At 41.4% G+C, this 20,794-nt stretch overlaps 2 protein-coding genes across 10 annotated transcripts in view; one reads left to right on the forward strand and one right to left on the reverse strand.

The window, feature by feature from the left end:
• The window catches only part of Afap1l2 (actin filament associated protein 1 like 2), a 176,378-nt gene extending 163,065 nt beyond the window's left edge, over positions 1-13,313 (forward strand). For 3 of the 6 annotated variants that reach the window (XM_087185660.1, XM_087185664.1, XM_087185663.1), the window contains exon 20: positions 12,343-13,313. In XM_087185660.1, the coding sequence (XP_087041786.1) occupies positions 12,343-12,384 (42 nt within the window). In that variant the 3' untranslated portion in view covers positions 12,385-13,313. The remainder of the gene's footprint in view (positions 1-12,342) is intronic. The other 3 variants (XM_087185661.1, XM_087185655.1, XM_087185657.1) reach the window with 3 other exon arrangements.
• A 468-nt stretch (positions 13,314-13,781) lies between these two features.
• Positions 13,782-20,794, reverse strand: part of Tdrd1 (tudor domain containing 1) — a 48,688-nt gene continuing 41,675 nt past the window's right edge. For 2 of the 4 annotated variants that reach the window (XM_087185270.1, XM_087185267.1), the window contains 5 exons: positions 20,197-20,364; positions 19,037-19,264; positions 18,066-18,112; positions 17,901-17,988; positions 13,782-15,197 (listed from right to left, as the gene is read on the reverse strand). In XM_087185270.1, the coding sequence (XP_087041396.1) occupies positions 15,169-15,197; positions 17,901-17,988; positions 18,066-18,112; positions 19,037-19,264; positions 20,197-20,364 (560 nt within the window). In that variant the 3' untranslated portion in view covers positions 13,782-15,168. Of the gene's footprint in view, positions 15,198-17,895; positions 17,989-18,065; positions 18,113-19,036; positions 19,265-20,196; positions 20,365-20,794 lie in introns of all 4 variants that reach the window. The other 2 variants (XM_087185271.1, XM_087185268.1) reach the window with 1 other exon arrangement.

Genomic DNA, 20,794 nt, shown 5'->3' on the forward strand with positions numbered 1-20,794 from the left:
ATAAATAGCCAGTACAGCTCAAGGAAAGGTGTGCACCTCTAGAATCAGAAAAATACTATTCAGTACAATAACAAGATTGACTGATACACTCATTAGGGAGATGAAGTTAAAGGTTTTAAAAGCCTTGTCATGACTTTTTCTTTTTGTTGGATTCTCCCACTTTGCATTTAATTTGTCACGCCCAATGGATTCATTCTGCTGGGTTTCCTGGGGTTGTGATCCTCATTGTCCTTTCCTAGGGTATTGTCTAAAATTTTTTGGAGTGCTGGTTTGGTATTCATGAAGTTCCTGAGGTGCTCTTTATCATGAAAGTATCTTATTTCTCCATCAATTTTGAAAGATAGTTTTGCAGGGTACATCAATCTGGGTTGGAGGCTGTTTTCCTTTAGGGCTTGAAATACATCACTCCAAGCTCTTCTTGCCTTGAGGGTTTGCATTGAGAAGTCTGTTGTGATTCTGATGGGCTTTCCTTTGTATGTGATTTGTTTCTTTTCTCTCACTGCTTGTAGAATTTTGTTCTTCTGTTGGATTTCTGGAATTCTAACTATTATGTGCCTATGTGTAGATTTTTTTTTGATCAAGGCGAGCTGGAGTCGTATATGCCTCACTTTATGTCAAGTTCTTTCCTCCTCCTTGGGAAGTTTTCTGCCATCACTTCTGTGAAGAGTTTTTTATGTCATCTGCACTCTCTCCTCTTTCTTCATTGACTCCAATCAGTCTTATATTATTCTTCTTTGCATCATCTAGCAGCTGCTGGATTGATTTCTCATGTTCCTTTACAATTTTAAAGCATTTTTTTCTTTTCCTGGTCACTAATTGCAATCTTTTCTTCTATATCTGAAATTCTATCCTCACATTGGTCCATTCTGCTGCGCAGACTTTTGATGGCGTTTTTAATCTCCTGGAAATCTATTTGCATCTGTTTTATGGATTCCATTTGTTTCCTGTGTTGGGATTCCATCATGTTCCTCAGATCCTCTATATTTTTATCTGTGTCCTCTCTAGATTTATTAATCATGTCTTGCACAATGAGCAAAATCTTTGCTGTTATGTGAGTAATTATTTCTGATTTCATTTTTCCCAGATCCTCTTTTGTTGCCAGTTCAGAGAGTCCAGGTAGTTGAGTATCAGATTGTTCCATCTTGTTGCCCTTTGGGGTTGCTGTAGGTGATCCAGAAGTCTGTTTTTGAGGCTTGTTTACGTGTCTTCTCATTTTCCGGGGGGGGGGGTTGCTTCTGGTGCCCACGCGGCTCACCTTCTCTGCCCTAGGAGCTTGGGATGGCAGCAGGGGAGCTTCCTTCCGGGTGCTGGGACTGGTTCAGCTTCTCTGCTCTAGGAGCCTGGGATGGCGGCGGGGGTGGGCAGGAATTCTTTAAATGCTGAGAATTTGATTAGCTCCAGTACAGTGGTCTGGTGGTCCAGTGTCCTCCGCGTCTTTGTAGTGTGGAACCAGGTGGCTGTACAGAGAAGAGCCCAAAGGAGCGTGGGGTGGGGGGTCCAGTGGATTGTTGCCGGGGTGCGGGTTGATTCGGTGTTTTCAGCATGACTGGCGACCTCGGGACCGCGTCTGCAGACCTGCCTTTTGATCAGTCTTTAAATGACCCATCTTTTCATTCTCTGAAAACATAGTAAAGAGCAAGAAGCAGAAATACTGGAAGAGATACCAGTTGGTGCCAACTTCTTATCAAAGCTTAACCAAAGCATCATCTGGCCCGGCTGCCTGCAGGTCTTACCAGTGTAGGGAGGCAGGAAGGGCAGGCTGTGGATAGCATGAGTGGGTGCCTCTGACAGGGTTGGAGGCCTTTTATGCAGGGATGCTGTGCAGCTACTTGCCATCCATGACAATCTTTCCTTTGTGAAGATTTATGGGAAATGAGAAAAGAAAGTTGCTATGAAGGGCCATCCTTTCAAAGGACTTATGAGCTCCTTAGCTTCTCAGGATTTACTTTGCCTTATTCATCTTTCTGACCCCTTTGCCTGGTAAGATATACAGTAGACCCTCAAGTTACGACCAGCCTGACACAAAAACAACCTGGGTTAATTAGGTTAATGGAAGATTCATCTGCCTCTTGTTATCTATAGTGTGTACCCAGGTAAACATCCAGATCTCAGCTGTATTGACTTACGACCAACTTGAGTTACCACCAGCCCTCGGGGGACCAGTTGAGTTTGTAAGTCAAGGGTCCACTGTACATAGGAAATACCCTTTTAAATTGTGAATTATTTCACAAACTACCCTGTACAGGGTGCCTCGGTTGTAAACACATAAGGTATGGATATTACTTTAAGTGAGGACTTCAGCACTGAGCAGTACACAACCAGGAAGCACTCAGTGTAGTGGCAGGACCATGGCTTTGGAGATGAAGCAGTCTGCTGTTCCCCCACCAGCTCTCACCTGTCAGCTCTTCCCAGAAAAGGTGCTTAACTGTGATGGCTGCTTCCTGACCTACAGAGGATGGTGATAGGTACAGATTCCTAACCCCGGGGGACCCCAACTCACATTCTTGCCATCCAGTCCCTTAAATGATGGAAGTGATACTAGATGCATGTGGAAACTTGCTTCAGTGATAACAGAAATTAAAATGGAGACAACAAAATGAATTTACAGGCAAAAGCTTTAATGGAGAAGAAAGAGGAAGTGGGGAAGGGACTTCAGGTTGAGAGGGAGGGGAACCGTGCCCCTTTAATTTGGAGAGCAGACTGGCCCATTAACAAAGGAAAGAGACAAGCTTTTGTGATGCTGCTGGGTAAGTTAGGGTCTGGTAATTTTCCACTGGATCATGGACATGGAATTTTTGGACACTTGTTCCTCGTGTTTTAGGGTATTTCTTCCTTGTGTAGGTTATAGATCAGCAGCTATTCTCCCTCTCTGAGACATCACCATGGCTCCCTGCTCTTAGGGCACATCTGGTCCTTGTAGTAAGAGTAGGGGTGATGGGGAGGGCACATGCCATACACTGTTGGCAAGGGAGAATGAGGGAAAAGACATCTTCACCTTGAGTGCATAACAGGTCATAGATTAAAGCCCTGAGAAGCCCTCCAGCCCTCGTCCTCATGAGGGTCCTTATCCTATTTGAAAAGTGCACATGAAAAGAACAGGCACAAAGGAGCATGCCTCACAGATCTGCGAAGCTGTGTATTTCCCTAAACCCCCAGAGAAGCCACTGACCAGAGCCTTGTTTATAAGAACAGGAACCAATGTCTGTTTATTAAACGGCAAAGCACCCATTCCAGGGGAAATGAAGGCCGATCCCCAGGTGCTCCACCGGCAGCAAATTAAGCCAGAGCAAGAGCTGTGAGGCAGCAAGTGAGAGGAGAGAACAAAGTTTTTAGTGGGAACCTGAGAAGCAGCAATGCCGCCATCTTACACCCTGTGTCTGGAGCAGGCACTGTTTGTTCTAAGGATGAAAGTATATGGCCCAACTCTTCTATAAGTTGGAAGAATTATGCACAAAGTTACACTGGATTTGCTTTTGGGGGAATGTGATGCTTGTGGCTAAATCAAGTAAATATGCAATTTCTGTGCAGGCAAAGGCTTGGGTAAAATTCATTCAACATTCAAAACTACTCAGTGCTCTACAGCTAGCTGCTATAGCTGGGCATGGTGTCCAGCTAGCTGGGCATGGTGATGTATGCCTGTAATCCTAGCTACCTGGGAAACTGAGGCAGGAAGACTGCAAATTCAAGGCCAGCCTTAGCAATTGAGACTTTTTTTTTTGGTACCGGGTATCGAACTCAGGACCTTGCGCTTGTGAAGCAAGTGGCAGAGCCACTGAGCTAAATCCCCAGGCCCCCATGCTACCCTCCTCCGTTATCCTGAGGAGGCCCCAAGATTGAATCCTTTAAGGGAAGTGAAACAGCCCTAGGGTCAGTGGCCTCCCAGGATAGGGGAAAATGGAGGAAGATGCCCAGCAGGCACCTCTGACTCACTGTTCTCCCCTCTCCTTTTAGCCTTCGCATTTTATGTATCCCAGAGGCTAGGAAAAAAAATCCAGTGTCCCCACACTCCTGCCTTTCGGTCCCCACCCCTCCTTCCCTTCCTTCCATACTCTGTGCTGGGGCAGTCCTTGCTTGCAGGGTGTGTGCATTTTAACAATGCCCCCTGAGGAAATCCATTCCCTTGGAAGCTGAGCTAGGCTTGTGGTCCTGTTAGAAGAGTGATCAGAAGCCAGCTCTTTTGCTCAGAAGACACCAGGTCCTTCTCAGGGGCGCTTTCTTTAGCCAATTGGAGCCTGGGATGCTAGCCCCCAAGTATGGGCCTCATACAAGACTCGGGAAATGCAACCTTTTCTGGCAGGATCCAGTGAATCCCAGGAGGTTGCTGCCTTGCCCCTGAACTGTGGGACATGGGTCTCCAGAATGTCCCAGGCCTGCCTGCCCAGCAAGCTGTGGTTGGAGCTGGAGTTCCTGAGGGCTGGAGATTTAGCTCAGTGCACCGCTGCCTGCCTTGCAAGCACAAGGTCCTGAGTTTGGCCCCCTGTACCAAAAAAACACACATGGGTATGTAGCAAGGCGGAGAACATGCCTAGCATGCACAAGGGTCTGGGTTCAATCCCCTGTACCGAAAACAAATTTCCCTGCTGTTGCTGATTACCAGGATCATGAATTTGGCTTTGTCTTCGCATCTATTTTTGCCTGAAGTATTAACTGGATGAATTTTGATAGCAATCAATGCACCTTGGAGGTAGCAGAGTGGGCTCCAGTTGTGTCTGCCCTGCAAAAAGCATCTGTTGTTTCCTCACAGCCTCTCATCAATTTTGAGGTTGTAAAAATGGAGTCTTCTCAGGGTCTTGGTTAAAAAGCAAGCACAGGAAAATGGCTGAGGCTTGGAGCTAAAACCATGGATGGAACCAGTTTTAGGAGGTAGTCTAGAAGTGTTGGGAGCAATGGTACATAATTCTAGGGAAAAATCACTTGAGTAGGCCTAGTTCTCCTGCCTACAGCCCAGCTAGGAGATTCCAGACATAATTGCATTTTGGCCTCTGGTGACGACTGAGACATCAGTGATTCCCCCCATGCTGCAATCTCTAGGACAAGACCACACTGCGGGAGACGCCAGGGAGGAACCAAATCTTCATCTGTATAGCTCCTCATTATTCTTAGATTTCCACGGCCCCCCAGCCTTTTGTTACACCTTGTTTATCCCAATGTGAAGTACTGAACTCTATATTTCACTTGTTACATTTGTTTCTCCCCATTTACTGAATAAAAGGTGTAGTAAGCTAGGGGGCTTTGGTCTTTGCCGCCCAGAGCAGCACTGATCAGACCCAAAGCTCAGCTTCTTCTGAGTCTCATTTTTCTACCTTTCCTGTAATTCGTCGTGTGCTGCCGTGGCTCACAGGAGACTAGCACTTACTGTAGAGGTTCTGGTAACGTCCCCTTCCCCTGTTCTCTACATAGAAGCTACTGCATCCCTAGGGGTGTTGGCTGCAGGGCCTAAACAGTACCCCAACAATGCTCAGGTGCAAGAGACATTAATACCTATGTAGGGAAGCCTTCTGCAGCTCTCGCCCTAGGTATTGAGCAGTAATCTTGCCACTAACCCCACCTGACCTCCTCGCAAACAAAATCATTCTACCACTCCTCCTTCTGCATGTTTAGAAGCACAGGCTGCCTTCCAATTCCTTTTATCTGAAAAAATGAAAATCACTCCTGAGAATAGTCCTCATGTGTTTGATAAGAACTGCTTGGGCACAAATGTAGCTATGGAATCACTTGTACAGCTGAGCCGCCCAGATGGCCTCTTTGGCTTATCCCAGAAGGATGCCACAGGCCTAATTCATTCACCGTGTTCCTGACCAGCCCACTGGAAACGTTAATAATGGCTGACTGCTTTGGCAGGCAGCCTCTCCATCCTCTCTGGGAAGTTGCCAGTACTGCTAGTGAGGCTCCTCATGTGTTGGTTTCTGGAGCATTTATTATATAACGAGAGCCCCATTTCAGAATATTAATTGCCCTTATTAATAATTTTGGGCTTATTACATTTCTAGCTGTTGTAGCAAAGGAATTCTAGCAGAACAAAAGGCACATAAAACATGGGGTTTTCCCTTCAGGCCCTGGGAGTTCTGTTTAATCCATATGACAGAAATCTCTTCCCTGGTGAACTACGTGTGATTCATCTCTATTTACAAGGCCTCTGGCCTGGAATAAACTTGGGATATATGGTATCTCAGCTCTAATGTATTCATCTACCAGTATGACCGAACTAGATATTCTGAGGGAACCTAAAGTCAAGAATCAACTTGTGAGATTAGCAAGGCCATAGGTGGTCTTATTAAACAATAAATCCAGCATCTACCATGATGTCAGGTACATAGTTGGAGTTCAGTAAGTATTTGTTGAATGACATAAGGTTGACATATTAAAATTGGAAGCATCTTAAACTTATGCAGAATTAAGACACGGAAGTCCAGGGCAACCCACTTTCCGGTCCCCCTTCCGTCTTAGGCAGAAGCTTTCTTTCTTCCAATCAATTTTTCCTACTTTTAACCTCCGTTGTTCCTAGAATTCATTTTTAGATTTTAGAGAACACGAACTCGTGTTTCGGATGTCTAGTAGGTTTGAGAGTTACATCTCTTCCCCGTGTACCATTTTGCAGGTTTTCCACCGAGATTATTCATAAGAGTTTGCTTTTGTTCCATAGGTTCTAAGTTTGGTCTTTTTGCTTTACACATTGTAACTTTTGTTTCATAGGCTCTCCACACTTGTTTCATAGATTCTGGCCTTTGTTTTGGTTTTTGTTTCAAAAGTGTCTTAATTTTTAGTTGTGTGGTTTAAATGTTTGCAAATTTCTTGTTTTTCTTAGGCATTGTCTTTTGTTAAAATTATGTTTTTTGTTTTGTGTGTGTTGCATTTGGATTTAGTTGCTTTAAAATGTTGTCAAATGGGTCTGTTATGAAATCATCTCAAATACAGTCCCTTATAGAATGCCAAACAGTGGTTACTCTGCCAGCTAGTAATTGCCTTTAGGGCAGCTGCCACTCTCAAAGCAGAGGACAGGTTTCTCCAGTTGCCCTCTGGTGAATCCCCACTCTCATTGAAGCCAATGGCAGGTGGAATGTTGACCAGATAGGCAGTTGGCTTCCTTTTGGAGACAGATCTCTGATTTCGTGGAACTAGCAGAAACTGAGGTGACAACTGAGGGTTCATGGGCAGGGCCACTCTCTGGCAGATACCCAAAGGTCTCTCAGAAGAAACTAGCTTCTGACAGCCCATCTGGGTAATCAGCAGAAAATCTCCACATCTTGTCCCTATCTGGACTCCTCAGGGAGGTAAAAGGGGAACTCTGTCAGTGATCATCAGACATCCTGTCTCAGAGCGATCTGAAAGATGTCATCAGAGCCCTTTCTTAAGCCTCCGTTAAGAGCTGAGCTACAGGTTTGGACTGCTTTCTCCACTACTAGTAAGACAGCCCTCTAGACTAATGTTAAAAAAATCAAATTTTTGATAGATTAAAAACTACCTGAACCTTCTCTCTCCCTCCTAGGCATGGTCTTCATCATTTATGTGTTTAGGGGAGGAAAATGCCTTTTCCAATAGGTTGTGGACTTTGGAATGCTGACTGTGGACTTATAAAATGCTATATGGTGATTTTGGGGGATGTTTAACCAGCTTGAGCTTTATTTGGACTTTTTCTTTCTGCTAATGAGTTAAAAACTCCCCTTAAACTTTTTTCCAACTTGTTGAGAGTCCATTTGAGAATCCCTTGTAGTCAGACTGCTCCTCCTTCCAGAAAGTCAGACTAAGTCAAGTTGCAACAACTATTTTTTCTTACACTAGGGAAATTAACAATCAGTAACTTGCATTTGTGTTTTTACATGCTAATTCTAATATGGGAGTATTTTGGTCAGCCTTTCTGTTCCTTCTTGTGAGCCTAGGAAGTTGATAAAGGTGCCTTTACTATGTGGACTGTGGCTGCTGGGAGGACCTATGAGTTTCAAATATTTAGTGAATTTAAAATGGACCTTAAAGAAGTGGCCTTGTCTTGCTGCTAATAAAAGTTGCCTAAATGACTGGATAGACAACATTCAGTACCTCTAAGCCTGAGGCTACTCCTTTCCCTAACCACCAGTTACTGAGGGTGGAGTTTGTAGGCCAGCCATAATTAATCTATGAGGCCATATCCATCCTTAGCTAAGTTGTTCAGGCCCTTCAAAGACAACATCCTTGCAGGAAGTAAATGGCAAATAGGGGACTACCTGAGTTCATGTGTCTTTTTCTCTCAGTGATCTAAGACAGATTAAATGAGACCTAAGAAAGTTTTCAGATTACCATGATATGAACATAGAAGACTTACTCAGACCTATGGACTAGATTAGAAAGATGTAATGTTGCTCTTAAATATTGATTTCTAATGAGAGACAAGTAGTATTACAAGCTGCTACTACATAGAGACAAATGTTATCTTAATTTTGGAAGCTCAACAGACAGGCAGCCAGGGGAACAACTGGTTCCTACTAGAACACAAGCAGTTCCTATCCAAGACCCCCACTGGCCTGCCAATCAGATAGGAGATTAAATAGAAGACATTTTCAGGCATGTATTCTTGAAGGTCTAAGAAACCCAAGAACTAAGTCCTTCAGTTAATTTAAATTGTCAACTATTTGTCAGGGAAAAAAAGATGAGGACATCCCTAGATCCTGATTTGATAAAAGAAAATACTATAGTTTTTCCCAAGTGACAGTCTTGCAGTATGTAGATGGTAGAGTATTAGGTGCCTCTTCAGAAGGGCTTTCTAGCCAAGACATCTGTGCTCTGGTGGATTTTCTAACAGACAGGGATTATAATGTTTCTAGACGTAAAGCACAGCTTTGCAGCCTTGAGGTAAAATATTTAGGGCTTATTATATCTAAGGGAACCCAAAGACTGGGGAAAGAAAGAAGTAAACCAATTCTTTCCTTTCCACAGCCCAAGACTAAAAGAGCTAAGGACAGTCCTAGAAATGACAGGCTTTTGTGGCCTTCAGATAGCAGGATATGAGATTGTGTGACCCCTTTATTAGCTTATAGAGAAACCCAAAAGACAGATACCCACATTTTAACCTGGGAACCTGGTTTCCAGACCACATTCCAGAAGCTCAAACAAGTGCTTCTAAGTGCCTGCTACAGGACACCGTTTCAGTTTGTATGTTAATAATAGGTAAAATATGGCTTTGGGAGTGTTTCTACAAGATCAGGGAGCTGCTCCACAGCCTGTAGGATGTTTAAATCATAAATAAGATATTATAGATTCAAAATAATTTATTTTTTAAAAAGCCCTAAACAATACAGTTAGAACACTTTCATTCTCCTTCAAGAAGCAAAAAAGCAGCCATTCGGGTTCTTTGCTTATTGATGTTTCTGCTTGGCAGTGCATTTGGAGTCTAACATAGCTTTTGTCTCTGGAGACGTTTTGCTAAGGATCGCAGATCCACTCTGGAAAAGCTCCTGATCTTAATTGTCCTTCTACACCTGAGATGGTTAAGATTTAGTTCATGTGCCATACTTAAAGGCACTCTTCTGTCCCTTCTCCACTGCCCTGGTCCTGAGAAATAACAGTTCTCAACAGTGTTTGGGCCAAGGCATTTCCCTCCTCCGTGGCTGCTGGGCTTCAGGACAAAGCTTCCAGAATGGTGAGTTTCCCCTCTCTGGAATCCTTCCAGAGTAAAGCTGACCTTCACTTATCACTGGGCCATATAGAAAACTGGTCTGGGTTTAATCCTGAAACTCAAAAAATAAATGTAAAAGTTTTAGTCCAAATTTATCTGTCTTTCAACCCTCAGACGAAATTAGAGAATGGTAAGAACAGTCAACCTGGCTCTGGCCACTTCCTTGCACCTCTAGTCAGCCGCCACTGGCACTGCACGAGATAAAGTCTAAGGGCCACCTTAGATTGGGCACAGAACAAGAGGGATAGGAGATGCCTTCTTTTCCTTTTATTTTCAAATGGGAAAAACTGTCACAGGTAGACATCTGTAGTGCAGCAGTTTGGAGCCTAGGCAGGCCTTCTACCCTCACTGCTTAGAATCCATACTTAGCTCCAAAGAGGGTCACCTCGTCTCTTCTACATGCAAACCTGGCCTGAGCACCCCCAGTGGAGATAGTTACAATTACCTTTAATAGACTGTCCCCTTAAGAGGGAACAATTACATGTGGCTATCAAACAACTGTGGTTATCAAAGCAACCATGAGAAGCCTGTGTAGCTGGGTATTCCAGTCAAACCATCAGCTTAGGGCCCATCTTAAAACTGTTTTTGCTTTCACAGGTGAAGATTTTTACTCCTCTTGATTATTAGAAGAGATCTCTGTTAATTGATCTACAAAGTTCTGACTAGTCTTTTTCATAATTATAACCCTAAAATTATAAAAGTTATTAGAATTCAACTTAGCCAAATGCATCTGAGTGCACTCTGGTTTATAAACAAGTTGTCTTATGTGTGTGTCTGGTCTGTTCAATTTGTTGTAACATGTACAGCTGTTATGTTTGAGGTTTTTTCTTTTGGCATTTTGGATTTTTTAAGATGTTTGCCTGTAACTCAAGTTGGCTTATAGATAAATATAATTAAAGACATGCTTCCCCCAGGTTGCCAGATAGATTATCCAAATAATGTCAACTCGTTTTACAAATACAGTACATACTGTTGTCTATGTATAACTTGGGAATCTTTCATTGGTCAAAATAATGTTAATTGTTATGATCTGGCTCTCACAGGCCATCTAAAAATTTGTTAAGATAATTAAAGACTCTTGGGCTTAGGAAAACTACTGGACAGGACTCCCCTTGGTAAATAAAGGAGCAGCTGCCTGGAAAAAATTTATCCCATCCTTTGTTCAAAGGGAACTCCAATAATTTCCATAGCCTCATGGGAAATACATTGCTAAACATATCATTGTGATATGTGTACAATGGTCATGGTCTAAGTTTTCTGTGGGAAAACAAGGTTTTATTTAAAATCCCCTTGGTACAAAACAAAATTAAGGGACAAAGGGTTTCATGTAATTGATACTCATTGTTATTTCATGGTATATACATTCATGCCTTCTGGGTGTACAAGTCTTCTGGGATATTGTTTATGGTGATGATCTTTGTCTCAGGTATCTGGCTCTTACACTCCAGCTACTTGTGATAAGAGGTACATGTCAAGCCAGCATGAGACAACCAGTCAAATAATAGTTATCTTAAAAACTTATGTGATGTATATGTGTCACCACACTTAGGGATGTTCAGTCGCCCATCAGTTGAAACAGTGTCACACACTAAAATTAGAGGCTAGACATTATAAATTCCTAAGGTACATTTATAGGCCAATATGTATGTTCTCTTTAGATGGTATCCTACTAAAGGATAACAAATAAGAGTTTTGTTTATGTCACTTAATGTCTTGTGATCAGATGGAGGTGTTTGACTGAAAGACTATTCCATACTTAGATGGACGTGTGTTACAAAGAAAATGTCATCATGATTGTCGTGCTAAAATACCTTGTGTGGCTCTTGATCTTAAGTTTTTCTACATAATGTATAACTGATGTCTGTTAACATTCTGCAGGGATCCAACTACTAAAATGACCATGGTTGATAAAATAACAGCCCTCTAACTGTGCTTTATACTTCAAAAGTGCTTGATGTTTTAACTATTATAATAGTTAAGCTCACTGCTCCTACTGAAATACTTATGTCACTGATCTTCTCTTTTGGGTGTTCAACAACTAAAGTTTGGAGACCAAATCTAGAAAGGTAACTGGGCTATGAGGACAGCCAATATTTTGGCCCTGGTCCCTCAAGATCAACAAATATCCAGGATCCTACATCTTTGCTAAGTTACTCAACCTCCTGAGCAGGGGGATTGCTGGGCACCAGAGGACAAAGGTACCGTGTTTCAAAGGAGGGTCACAAAGAGGAAAAAATCTCCCACACTTTCACTGAAAGCAACATGGTCAAGCAAGGCCATGACCCATCCTGAGGGCTGACAGACGGAGGAGCTAAGAGGCTCTATGCATGGTTCCAAGTAATGCCTGAGGAGACTTAACTGACCTTGATAGATAGCAAGAGGTTCATCCTGATTGGCACAGGTCTCCCTTTAACTTGGTTTTAAACACCCAGAAAAGAATAACCAAAAGAGGTATAAATAATGCCATAGTAATAAAGCTAGATGTAAAAAGGGCTCCAGTCACTGACCCCTTCTGGCAGTTTCTAGCTACACCAGTAGCTGACCAGTTATGGATCATTAGGAAAAATCTATGGTAGAATCTAGCCACCAGGTTACAATCACTATTTCAATTTCCCAACCTGCCCTTCGATTCTAATGTGCTCATGCTTAGATTATACATGCTCTGATTTCTTAAAAGTTTTTTTATTCTTGCCTAGAGACTGCCAGACTCCACGCAGTCATACAAATGGAACCAATGACAAATGTGCTAGACTTCTTTCACTGGGATCCACCAGATTGACCTGGTAAACAGCTCATGACTGCTAAACTATACAACACGACTTCTCTGTTGGATTCTGAAGTCCCCTGGACCTTCTCCTTATCCTCCTTGTGGGAGGCTATTACAAGTTCCTTCTGATGGGAGACCCTTGTTGGCCATATTCATAGCAATCCTGCCGACCGTATAATTTGACCCATGTATTCTTAATTGTTTCTTTGGCTTTATCTCCTCCAGACTCAAAGCTATACAGCTACCAAGATGACAATGCCTGGCACCCATCGAAGGCCTTTAGATAGACTCTCTGTAGAGTAACTCTAACTACTGATCACAACTACAACCCTCTCCAGCCGGAATTAGCCAGACCTGTCTTCGCCCTTTGCCCCCTCACAGCAGTTAGGGGTCCTTCTTCAGAGGGGGGAATATTGCAGATAGGTAAGTTAATTAGATAGCTTGTAAGCAGTTAGACAGGGCCAGCCCAGGAGGAGCCAACATGGAGGACAGAGAAGACACGTTCACTGAAGACCAGCACTGTAAAAGGAGAGAAACTATCACACCCATTAGGAGGAACAGTGGTGACTGATATTCTAATAGGTATCCATCACCTGGGTGGAGGGCCAAAGTCTTAACCCAGCCCCTCCAGGAAATATCCCTGACCCACCCTTACTGAAAATCCTTGTACCCTTGCTATGGGACTTGCTCCCCCATTTGACCGCCATTTAATCACTATTACCTGGTGACTGTACTTGTAATCCTATTGGTCATGGTTTTGTCCCACCTCATGCCCACCTTGTAAATTTCCACTGGGTCGTACAGTTTTGTCCCACTTTGTACCTGCCTTACCACATGGTTCTGCTGTGTAAAACATCCTTGAAAAGCGGGGTAGACGGGCAACCCACTTTCCGCTCCCCCTTCTGTCTCTCTCAGGCAGAAGCTTTCTTTCTCCCAATAAATTTTTCCTACTTAAAAAAAAAGGACATGGAAGTTCAGTGTGTTAAATTAATCCAACCCATACCTCTAGCTGTCAGGCTGGTACAGTAGGAGATATTTATCTCTTTTAGGGAACAAGATAAATAGCTGAATCACCAAATAATATAAAACGCCATTAAATTATTTTATCTTCAAATTTCTAGGGCCAAATGATACAACACTGGCATTTGAAGAAATGAACTTTGGCTCTTGATTTTTTGTTATTTGACTAGTTTCCCTACTTTTCCTTAACACAGAGGCAAATTCTGTGATTCCATAGTTGTCATTTGCATTTCTGTTCTGAGAAGAATGGAGCAGACAGCATGAATAAACTATCTAGTGCTCCATTGTGTGCAATAAAAGGAAATCACCAAAATGTTGGCAGTAAGTACATAAAGGAAAACTAGTTGACAATTGAAAGGATTTTATTGAGCAAAGAAGCATAATCTTTTATCTAAATAGAAACCATATCAACTTTTGAACAGCTTTTTACATAAAGAAAAATTCCATTTAACAGAATAGCTAATATACATTACCAATAAAAGTAAAACAACAACAACAAAAACCACACCAATCTTTTAAGATCTGCTTTGAGTTGGTGACCACACCTTAAACTGTCACAGTCTGATAATTAAATCATGGAAAATTTTCCAAATAGAAACTTTGGGGGGCTGGCAGTAAACTTTCCACTTGGCCCATAATTCTGCACATGCGTGTTCAGGAGAATTTAAAATTATGTGCTTCAAGACAAATACGTACTACTGCACTTATCCTTTAGAACCCAGGGTGCTCTACCACTGAGCAACATCCCTACGCCCCATTTCCTCCCCGGCCTGCTTAATCTTTTTGAAACAGGATCTAACTAAATTGTCCAGGCTGGGCTCAAACATGTGATCCTCCTATCCCAGCCTCTCCAGGAGCTGGGATTGATTACAGGTGTGTACCATCATATCAGAGGAGAAAACATTAAGTTCTTTCTACAGCAAAAATCTAACTGGCTACAAATTTGGAAGGGAATGGATGGCAAGAGCAGAAAGACAAAGTCCTTTCCAGGGAAATGGTCCACAGATCAAGGAAAGACTCCAAGCCCAGAGGCAAAAAGCCCAATCCAAACAAGGGTGGAGAAAAGCAGCTGCTGACCTCAGTGTGGACAGCTAAAGAACAATGGTGAAAGAGGGAAGAAGCAAGAGCATTTTTTTAAATTATTATTTTTGGTACTGGGATCAAACTCAGGACTTTTTCCCCTGGGAGGCAGGGGTGGTGCCACTGAGCTAAATCCCTGGTCCTGCAGAGCATTTATTATGCAGAAGATGATAAGGAGTGGAGGGAATATCTTATTAGAAAATAAACATACAGAAAATAATAAAACTTGTATATCCACCAACTTATCCAGTGTTAACACAGAGCTATATTTTCTTTAATACTTTCAAGTAATAAAACATCACCGGACTGGAGGTAGAGCTCAGTGGTAGAGTGCTTGCCTGGCATGAGTGATGCCATGGTTTTAATTCCTCTATGGCAAAAACAAGTTATATACACAGTGGAAAGCCTCCATCTATCCCTTCCAGGTATTCCTATGAATTTAGTATAAATCTTTGATATAAGATTTACTTATCTAGTGGGAAGAACTTATGGAGGAAAAAGCCCCAACCAAACTAAAAGAAGCAAGCAAAAATGGAGGCATAAAAATGTCATTAAAGAAAAAGTAGGTGAAGATTCTAAACAACAACAACAACAACAACAACAGAAAACAAGATGTATACTTTTTCTCATAGTCTAGCCTTTGTTTCCTTCCTCATTAGTGTTTGCTTCCAAAAGGCACTGTTTCTGAAAGAGAAAAATCAACCATCATTACACCATACATAAAAACTCAATCCCTGTGGATCTTAATTTCTAGTTGAAGTACAAGCATACAAAATAATCACTTTCAACTGAAATTACATTCACTTCAGACCTGTAAGTGCTATATGTTAGTTAAAGCCATTTATATTACCCTTCACAAATACAAACTATAGATGTTGGTACTCTCCTTCAGATAAAAGTATCTGATATTAACTTGTGTGTTAAAGTAGCTGATTATTACTTTTCAGCAATAAATTACAAAGGGTTTATGTTCTTATCACCAGAGCACTCCTATTTTGGCAGTTTACAATTAAACTATCAACAAAAATTCCTCCAGAGATGACATCATACTTAGATTTTAAAACACATTTTATCTGTAGGAAGAATAATTTAATGGCTTGAGTCAATATTAAATGGTACCTTCACCACAATGAAGAAAATATACAGCCAGACACAGTGGCACATACACGTAGTCCCAGCATTCTGAGACTGAGGTAGGAGGATTGCAAGTTTGAGTAAAAAAATATATATATATTTTTGGTACTGGGGATCAAACTCAGGACCTTGTGCTTGTGAGGCAGGCAGCAGAACCACTGAGCTAAATCTCCGGCCCCTAAATATATTTAAAATATTAAAATAAAAATTTAAAATAAAACTAAGTTTAAAAAAATAAAATAAAATAAAATGGACTAGAGATGTAGCTCTGTGCCAAGGGCCTGGGTTCGATGCTCATTACCACACACACTAAAAATGTTTATGTAACCATGTATGCAACTTTTTTCAATACAACCCCTCTCATTTCATGCCTTATACAAGTGACCTCATCTAAAATGATGCCACAGCACAGCATACAGACAGCAGTCCTGGCAGCAGAAAGAACTCTGAGTAAGTGGTATGGGCAGCTGCGGACCTCAGCTTCCTCATCTATGAGCCCTACCTTCTTTTGAAAGGTGTTGTGAAGGCTGTGTATGTGCCTTGATGTAACAGTGCACATAAGGTACGACCCAAATACAAGGTATTATACTGTATTAAAATGTAGACAAAGGGCCAGGGAGTTAGCTCAGTGGTGCCGTGCCTGCCTCTAAAGTGCAATGTCCCAAGTTCGATCCCCAGTACAAAAAAAAGGAAAATATAGACAAAATATCTATTCCTAGAGAGAAAGCCAATTTATGCTTTAAGTCAAAGTTTTTTAAAGTTACTAAGCTCTGTCTCCAATCTAGCAACAATAAAAAATAAAAGGTTTCATCTTAAATTGTGTGTGTAAACATTCTCCATGTCGTTATGGAAAAAGCCTATTACACACATAAAACAACAAAAGCACATACAAGTTAATCAACTTGACTAAAAATATGGGCGATTTGATGCTAGGACTAAAATTCCAGATGTTCATGTCACTACATGTTAATCTATGAAATCAAAATCAGTATTAAACTTAAGATTTTTTTTTTTTTTTGGTACCGGGGATCGAACTCGGGTCCTTGAGCTTGCAAGGCAGGCAGTGGAACCACTGGGCTAAATCCCTGGCCCTAAACTTAGGATTTTAAACTCAAGCCCACAAGACAGCAGTCAGCACTAAAACTGTGTGTTAGAAATGATGGAAAGTTGTAATTGCAACTGTTAAATCAGAACTTATTAGAAATAACATATTTGGCCAGGGATTTAGCTCAGTGGTGCTGTCACCTGCCCTGTAAGCGTAAGGTTCCGAGTTTAATCCCCAGTACCAAAAGAAAAAGAAATAACACAAATTTGTGAGAAAAATACATCTTGAGAAAACTCGATCCTGTATTAATAACATTTTGCTTAGAATTGAATTATACTTTCTTAAAAGCAAATGTAATAGAGTATTGTGTAGAAAATGTGTTCAATCGCGATTGTTTCCTATTTGAGATTTACCTTGCCAATAAGAGTACAATAAACAACAACCTGGCCTCTTGAGCTACCTCCCAACTATCTAATATAAACTATACTTGGGCCAACAAAAACACACATCTGAAATAAAGCAAAGCTCCTGCGTTTTGGCTGAAAGTATATCAAACTCAAAATTGTAAGGGAGTTAACTTCCATTTTTATCAGAAATTCTAATTGGATATTTTCACAGAGTAATTTCTGAGGGCCATCTTCGGAGAGAGGATACCAGGACATTGAAAAAGCAGGGTAACTATCGGTTTAGAGTCACCAAACATGTCCTTTAAACACTGGCATCACCACAGCCTAAAGAGGGGTAATGTTTCACCTGGAAATGAAATCTACTGTCAGTGCACTGTTTTCCATGCCATGCCCTTAGGTTCTCTTCACAAAAAGTAAAAAACTTATTTGCAGTGATGCAAATAAGTGAGATCTGAGATGATTTTAAATCTGGATGCAAGGAGTCTGAGGCTAAGTTTCACCTCCCCCAAAAATCTTTACAAGTCCATATAAACAACATTCAGCATTTGTAAAATCAAACAATAAGGAAAGGCCCTGGCAACCTCAACAACCTTAGGCTCAAATTCATTAAGGGTATCACAAGCGAACTATCAGGTCAAAGCCTGGACCGCAGCGTTAACGTCAGAGCCAAACTCAGATCATGACATCACAAAATCAAACACAGCCTTAAAGCAGGTGCCACTCCATCGGCTCTATCCTCACAGCACGACTGGAGACATCCCACTGACAAGTGGCCAAAACACCAAACTTGACTTACTTAACTTTTTAGCAGTTTTTTCATTTCAATCAATTTATTCTGATTGGTTGGATTGTTCAAGAGGAAGAACAGAATCTGTTCATGTTTTTCAACCTATGGGTGAAAAATAGTATAATTTAGTTTCTGAAAATGTTAGAAGTATAATTCTACTTAGAGAAAAATTTACCTACTTGCTCCTGTAACTCTGTGCAGCAGCAATTCATCCTATGCATCTTTTCTAAAAGCAAATGGAAAAAAAAATCAAGTAGGAAATATATGTCCAACATATGTCTCTTCTGTCCAGAGAAATCTGGACCTGAACAAGTATGTATGTATCTGCCCTCTTGCCTGGGTTCCAATTAGGGACCCTTGACTTACGAACTCAATTTGTTCTCAAGGGCTGGTTGAACCTCAAGTTGGTCAACTGGAGGCTCAGGCTCCTCTGCACAGCCTTCAGTCTCTCCTGTACACAGGCAGATCTCAGTGTCCTTAGACACTGGCCCAGGATTTCTCAGCCCCACACAGGAAAGGATGCTGTAATGTTCCTTCCAGAACTCTTTAAGGGTTAAATCTGTATCTGAGACCATCTGGAAGCACAAGTGGCCAGCATTCAGGTCATAACTCAAGACTTTGGTCATAGAACTAAAATTCCGGTTGTAACCCAAGTTGTTTACATGTCAGGCCAGTGGTAACTCAAGGATCCACTGTACAAAGAACATAATACACTCATTTGGACTTTAATATTATCTATGCAGTGATCTGAATTTTTACAGATTAACACGGACATTCCAAGGGTTAGGTCTTCTTTTATGTATGGGACTTCTTTTTGGTGAGAACAGGTCTGGAAAAACCCAATCTCAGCAATCTGAGTTCTCCTTTTATCAGGATCAAAAGTGAACTGGGAGTAAGGTGCAGGCAGAACACCTGACATTTCTAAAGCTCACCACAATGCTGCTCTGCCTGAGCCAGGGTCCTGGAATGGAAGACTCTGAAGCAAGGTGGCTCCTCCCAGGTGGCAACGAGCATTAGAGCCCTGCCATGGGATGCAGAAGAGGGGAAGGGAGGACCATGGCCACAAAGGGAGGAAAGACCTGGTGAATTAAAATGATTATCCTTGCTCTGTTACACCTACTTCTGCTATTAACCACACTTGAAAAAATACCTTTATGTAAAGCATTTTGATTTTTAGATGTGATGCTCTGTGCCCGATTATACTTCACCAGCTTATCAGGTACACTGACAGTACCATGCTCAGAACATTTCTCAACTGACACTGTGTGAATGTTCTTAATAATTTCTTTGACAGAAAGCATTACATTTTGATTTAACATGAAATTTTTTAGTAGCTCTATTATTAACTGAGAACAGCTTCCATTCAGTTCCACCAGTCCTAGAAAAAATAATTGAAGACTTTGGTTAGTTTTCAAAACCCTTTAAAACAGATATATTTAGATAAATTATCTAAAGATAATAAACAAAAGGCTGACTGACTTTAGCTAGGTTTCCGTATGCTTTGATGTACTGCTGTTAAACTGCAAAATCAAATTTATACAGTGACTATTTACTGATGACCTATAAGGCGTCAAGTGCTAATCTAGGTTTACAGGGCACAAAATAGACACAGTATCTGCTCCCCCTACACCCAGTGATCTCATGGGAGAAGCAAACAACAATATTTTTCTGATTCTGAGTCAAAACCAAAGCAGACTATGAGAATTGGTGTGGTATCAGCTTGGAGGACAACTGAGTAAAGAGATCAGAAGTAACCATAAAAAGCTACTGCAAGCATTTTAGTTTACTTAAATTCCAACTGGAATTGGAATGTAGACACATAGGAAAGATGCCAAAAATGTCATTTAAATGCCCCCTAGTCCTTAAGGAAACCTATGACCAAGGAGCAAGGCCCCTGGACAAAAGGTCAGACCACCTGGGTTCACATCCTGCTCCTGACACTTTTTACTGCAACTCTGCAGTAGAAGAAAAAGACAATCCCTGAACCTTGGTGCTCTGAAAATAAGCTATAGAACAAAGACAGACTTAATTGATTATAGTTTTTGTGAGTTAAAGAATAAAGGATATGAGGCCGGGGATTTAGCTCAGTGGTTTCGCTGCCTGGTGTACAAGCGCAAGGACCCGAGTTCGATCCCCGGTACCAAAAAAAAAAAGGAATAAAGGATATGAAATTTCTTTGAAAACTCGGCTTGACATTTAGATATCTGAGCAGATACTAGAAATACACATTTGGTTCAGACTCAGAGCTATGAAGCAAAAGGAAGAAAATGCCACAAGACATTCAAATTGGAAAGTGACTCAAATATCTACCTTCAAATGAACATTTAATAATTTGGAAAGGGAGTTCCAGGTGGCTTGCAGTAATTGGTTGCACTCTGGAAAGAGGCAGGGTTTCAATGTTTCCGTAGTCTGCATAGAGAACTTTCACATCAGAACCTGATGTCTCCAGAACAACTGCACGGTACCAGAAATCATCACCTGAAAACAGAATGGAATCTTAGCTAAGAAGTTACTGTTAATGACCCCATACCTTATGATGGTTACTCATAAGTTACACTTATGTCACTTAAATTCATGCCAAAAATTCTGGTTAAGAGTCTAGATTTATCTCTATTTCTTTAAAATCCTACTAAAAAGACATCAACAGGGCTTTTTAAATAAAACAAGGATGATGACCAAGCAAAAAGGCCATTTAATATTGAAAGCTGGAAAACAGATGCATGAATGGAAATGATTTAGCACAGCCAAAGCAATTCAACCAAAGCTAGCAGTGGAGAGGACAAGCAGCATCATAGTTTCCACCTCAAGCCCCGGCCCCCAAGGCTCAGTAACTGGTGCTCCTCACTCAAAAGCAGGAGTAAAGATGGAACTGGAAATAAGAATTGGGCTAAGGAAGCAGAGTTACTTT

The sequence above is a fragment of the Heterocephalus glaber genome, unplaced genomic scaffold, assembly GCF_053883595.1.
Source record: "Heterocephalus glaber isolate CG9 unplaced genomic scaffold, H.glaber_assembly_v1.0 deba00001497, whole genome shotgun sequence".
NCBI lineage: Eukaryota > Metazoa > Chordata > Mammalia > Rodentia > Bathyergidae > Heterocephalus > Heterocephalus glaber.